Below are 5133 nucleotides of genomic sequence, written 5' to 3' on the forward strand. Positions count from 1 at the left end.
GGACCCCACGGTGGAGCAGGGGATGAGTGAGGAGTCCTCCCCCTGAGGAGGAAGGAGCAGCAGAGACGTGTGGCAAGCTGACCCCATCCTCTGCACTGCTGTGGGGGAGGAGGGAGAGAAGTTGAGCCGGGAAGGAGGCAGGGGTGGGGGGAAGGTGTTCTAAAGTTTGGTTTTACTTCCTAATATCCTTGTTTTGATGTGTAGTAAATTAAATGGATTTTGTTTCTTCCCCAAGTTGAGCCTGACTTTTGCCTGTGACCATAAGTGGTGAGTGATCCCTCCTGATCCTTATCTCGACCCACAAGCCTGCCTTTATATTTTCTCCTCCTCCCACCATGGCCAGGGATGGGGGTCAGGGGGGATTGGTGAGCGAGTGGCTTACCAGCTGGGCTTAAACCACAACAGCTACTAACAAAAATATCCTATAAAAAATAAATACTAAGTTAAATAGAGCTGCACTCCAATTTGGCTAACCTGGCAGATGCTGTCTCTGCCACTACATCAGCAGGTGCCTATAGCCCTAGATGGGGGATCAGCCAGTCCAGCTGGGCTAGCCCCCCCCTGCCAGACACCTCCACTGTAGGAAGTCATCTGTGCTACCCCACAGAACACAAAGTGGAAATACTTTATTAAAAGGCTGAAACACACAAATAAGGTACATTATATACACAACAGCAGAGAGTCATTATTCTGCTTGATATCAGATACGATTTGCTACTTAATCAGAGGCTGAGCTAGATCCCACAAGCAAGAAGAGTTCAGCTGTCCAGTGGTGCTTATGTTGCCATTGGTGCTGCTGGCATATTTGTCCCTGATTGCCTGCAGAGAGATAAGTGTTATTAAGTTTATCCTGTTCATAAACCTACACTATTCCAGCTCAATTGAGGCTTGATGGTCAAGCCAAGCCCATAGCCCACCCTAGCACACACCACCAGTTCACAGCTGGCTCATGCCACTTGGGCAAGATTGAGATCTTCAGCTGAAGTGAGCCAGTCTGATCCAAGCCTGACAGCAGTGGCTCAGCTAAGCCAGCTTCAAAGCACCACATATTGACACTTAACCACACATACTCCCCGACTGCCCTGTGAGATGCTGCTTACCATCTGCATGGTAACACCCTTATTCACAAGGATTACGTTCTTTGCTATATGCCGCATAACTGGGAGAAGGTCGCTTTCAGTGTAAGACATGCAGGATTGCAGAGTTGGTGTCTGAAACGAAGGTAAGTCTTTAGACAAGCCTACTAGAACAATCTGAGTACACTGGGTTCTTTGTCTTCTGTTGGGCTTGGGCAATTGCAGTCTCCTGTCTCACAGGGGAGGGTTAACAGTTACTGCTCTACTGCTGTGCCCTTGTAATGGGCCACAGGGAGACGACATGCTGAGATACCGTGAAGGAAGCAGAAGGCATGCACCTGGCCCAGGGTGGCCTTTTAAGCTGGTGCACAGGCACACCAAATTCCAAACTAGGAGGTGGTCTGACAAGCATGACTTACCCACTCACATCCAGTGAGTTGCAGAGCCAAACAGCAGGCAGCGGCTGCAGTCTTGGATGGAAGGAGGTGAACCATATCATAGTCCAAAATGGACAACTCCATCAGGTACTTAGCCAGACAGTGCTGTTGGAAGTTCATCTGCAGGAAATCAGAGTTAAGTATTGGCTATCTCCAAGGCAAGAACATCCTGTCAAGCCTTTGTTTAGTCAAGCAGAAAGAAATACTCCCTTAGCGAACATTTTCGGAGCTATAGGCTTGAAATCCAAGTAACTTAATCACAGGCTGCTCATAGTCTAGGAACACTCCTTTCAATGGCAGGCTAGCAGTCACCTGCAGTAGCAGGCACACATTTTAACTCTGGTTTTGGGTGGGTTAGGCTCATGTGACCACAAGCAGACAAACACACAAGAGACAGGTCTCAACCAGGCTCAGTTGCCAACGGTTGCAGTACTCTAAGGTTTTGAACCATTTTAACAAGCTGCCACAGTAGAGTATTGACTTTTCCAGGTGTTGCTTACAGTAACGCATTTTCCCAGCATTACCTCTGAAACCTTTGAAATCCTTCTTAGGAAGTGCGGAGGGAGAGGGAGGCTCAGACCAAAGTCCAGGGCTTGCAGGATCTTCACCTCCATCTGGCGGATTTGTAGCTTTGTATAAGTGTCAGCAGTTATATAGGTAAAGTCTCCAATATGCGGGGGAAGTATCTCTTCGTATTTGCTGGCAATGAACATAGCCGTAGTACCAACCAGCTGCAACATCTTCTTGGAAACAAGATTGTCCTGTAGTAAGAAGCAGTAGAGATTTATCTGAATGACTTTGCTCAGAACACAGCTTTTAAAGGTAGCCAGTGTGAAGTTTGTTCTACAGCAGGATGATCATACTGGCATATACGGAATAACTGTACATCATCTGTTACCTCTATTGGTATCTGCAGGGGTATTTAGAAGGCTTTGAGATCAAATCGGGGAGAGGCATAAGCAGTTTTGATATATCAAGTCACTGTTCATAGCTAAGAGGGTTATGTGGTGCACACAATTCAACATCAAATGCCCACATAGGGTGTTACTGATCAGTGCTCGTTATGCATTAGCTTAGGGTAGAAGCATTGCCTGACACTGGGCAAGAGACACTCACCTGCAGGAAGCGATCAGTGAGAGCAACTGCCAGGAACAAGGTCTCCTGCTGGAGTCTGAATTTTAACTGTACTTGCACAAGCCAGTCCATTAGCACGGCACGCATGTACCCATTGATTTTCTGGCCATCCAGGTATTTGGGTCTGACTGGGTTTTTTTGCTGTGTGGAAGGAATACAGTTATTAGATCTCGTCACTTAGCTGAAGGATTTGTAATGCCTAGCCTCTGTTGCATCTTAAGGCTTATCAAGGAGTTCAGTACATGCATAGCCCATAGGTGTAGGCCATAGGGCACCAGGTTTCTTTGTTTACTAGAGATGGGCTAGAAAGAGCATGATACTAGTACTACTAGTTGTTTGGTCTAACAACCAGCATCTGTTTATGTTATCAGCTCAGTTTAATCTTGTCTTTTAAAGTTAAGGGATGACTTATTAGTGCCTCAGGAAAATCAATAGGTGAAAGTGAATACCAGCTGCAAGCCATGCCTATGACAGGTTCACTGTCAGTGTCAGCAGATGCCCCTTGCACTTCTGACCTACTCCTACTAACCTCAAGCTGTCTCAGATACTTGTAGATGTCCTTCACATAGCTGCTGCAGAGGCTTGGGTCAGAAGCATCTTCCGCATCTACGTCTTCCATATCAAGCAAGACATCAGAAAAAGCCTGACATAGCGCATCGTCTGATGGGGAACATTCAGATACCTCCATGGGGGTTGGAGACTGAGGCGCCAACTACAAGGAAATTTGGGATCAGTGTGGGTAGCACCTCCTTCCAGAGCTCAGCCCAGGCCAAGTGAGGGCTCCTGTGGGGTGAGCTGCATCCAGCAGCCCCGCAGTGCTGGGGAGGAGGCGGCGGGCCATACCTGGGAGGGCTTCAGGGCTGGTGGCAGCACCTGCCTGGTGGTGGCCCCCAGCATGGTCCTCCTGGTAGCCATCTTCCCCAAGGAGATCATGAGAAAGGACCTGATGGCCCGCATCCACCTGCAGCCCAGGACCATCACTTTGGCGGCAGCCTGTGTCTTTGGCTCAGAGGTGCAGTTGCCGATGTCTCCCAGGGCGATGCGGGTACAAAGCCCCAGCTTGGGAGCCACCATCACTGACCTGCGTTTCATGACAGGAATCCGTCTGCTCTTCGCCACTGTATGGATGGCCCCATGGGTGTGCTGTGGGGAGAGGGGAGGGCGGTCAGCAGCAGCATGACAGGGGGGGCACTGGGCCTGCTGCTGCACCCCACGAGTGGTGACTTTGGGGGCGGGGGGCGCAGGTGGGAATGCACAGCTGCAGCCCCGAAACTGGAGAGTTAGAGGAGGAGAGCTGGTGGCGGGGGTTGCAGGCACTCGCCCCTCTCCCAAAAGCAGTGGCCTGGAGAAGAGGGACTGGGGGGTGTTGCAGGCACTTGCCCGTCACCCGAAAGTGGTGGCCTGGAGAAGAGGGGCTGGGAGTGGGTTGCAGGCATTCACCCCTCACCTGAAAGCAGCAGTCTGGAGAAGAGGGGCCGGGGGGTGTTGCAGGCACTCGCCCCATGCCCCAAAGCGGTGGCCTGGAGAAGAGGGCCCGGGGCAGGGGGTTGCACGGCTACATAGCCCCAGCGCTGGAGGGTTATAGATGCGGACCTGGGGGGTTGCACGGCTGCCCCCCCCCGCCCCGACCTGAGTACTGAAGGGGAGCCGGGGGGAACGGAAAGGGTGCCCCAGGAGAATTGTGCACACGCATCACCATCCCCCCCACCAGGGAGAAACTGGAGTGAGTGGGAGAGGTCACGATGTCTGCCCCGCCGCAGACCTTTCCGCCCGCGAAGCTGGATGGTTTTTGGGCAGAGGGGAAGGGAACTGGGGAGCAGGACGCCGTAGGGCCTCACAGCCGCTTCCCCCACCGCCCCGTATGAGGGCGAGCAGCGATGCCCAAACCCGCGGCGTGAAGCCCCGCTCCGCTCTGCTCCCCAGTCCCGTCCCGTCCGTACCTTGAACGACATGCCGCCGCAGTAGCAGCAGCAAGCCAAGTACAGAGCTCAGTGCCACCGCCGAGGGTTTAAACACCTCGGCCGCCGCCGCTGATTGGTCGCCCTCTGCCTCCCTGCTGGCTGCCGGCGTTCCGTTGCCGTGGCGACCCCAAACGGACGCCCAAGGTCATTGGAAAGGGGGCGGGACTACGGCCGCGGCGGGCGCACCTGCTCGTGCGCGCCCCGGAGGCGGTTGGGGCTCTTCCCCGCGCGGGGGGCGACAGGCAGGCGGCGGCCTCGGCGGGGAGCCCCTGTGCGGGCGAGCCGCCGGTGACAGGCCCACCACCCGCCCCGCGGCCGGCTGCCGCCGGGAGGCGGCGCTCGGGCCCAGGAGAAGGAAGGGCCCGGCAGCCCCTGTTTCGGCGGCGCCTGCCCCCGACCGGCTCCTGCGCTCCCAGCCGGAGGTGGACCCAGAGCGCGCTGTTGACGCAGGCTCTTCCCCGGCAACTTTGCGCTTTACATCCCAGCTGACGTTTGAACCAGAGAAGTCGAGATGCACTTACAGCG

At 54.0% G+C, this 5133-nt stretch overlaps 1 protein-coding gene across 1 annotated transcript; it reads right to left on the minus strand.

The window, feature by feature from the left end:
• Positions 1-714: 714 nt before the first annotated feature.
• Positions 715-3744, minus strand: LOC128137054 (G2/mitotic-specific cyclin-B1-like). The gene is made up of 7 exons (XM_052777659.1): positions 3491-3744; positions 3177-3359; positions 2630-2788; positions 2038-2274; positions 1496-1633; positions 1101-1211; positions 715-819 (listed from the first exon to the last, which is right to left on the minus strand). The coding sequence occupies exons 1-7, from the start codon at positions 3737-3739 to the stop codon at positions 715-717; spliced, it is 1182 nt and encodes a 393-aa protein (XP_052633619.1). The 5' UTR covers positions 3740-3744.
• Positions 3745-5133: the final 1389 nt, after the last annotated feature.

This window comes from Harpia harpyja, chromosome Z (genome assembly GCF_026419915.1).
Source record: "Harpia harpyja isolate bHarHar1 chromosome Z, bHarHar1 primary haplotype, whole genome shotgun sequence".
In the NCBI taxonomy this organism is placed as follows: Eukaryota; Metazoa; Chordata; class Aves; order Accipitriformes; family Accipitridae; genus Harpia; species Harpia harpyja.

Excerpts from the sequence above, each read along its gene's own strand:
- LOC128137054 (XM_052777659.1), bottom strand. The coding sequence starts at position 3,739 with ATGAAACGCAGGTCAGTGATGGTGGCTCCCAAGCTGGGGCTTTGTACC. Across the intron at positions 2,789-3,176 it reads AGTATCTGAGACAGCTTGAG|CAAAAAAACCCAGTCAGACC; the intron begins GTTAGTAGGAGT and ends CCTTCCACACAG. Across the intron at positions 1,634-2,037 it reads GGATTTCAAAGGTTTCAGAG|ATGAACTTCCAACAGCACTG; the intron begins GTAATGCTGGGA and ends GATTTCCTGCAG.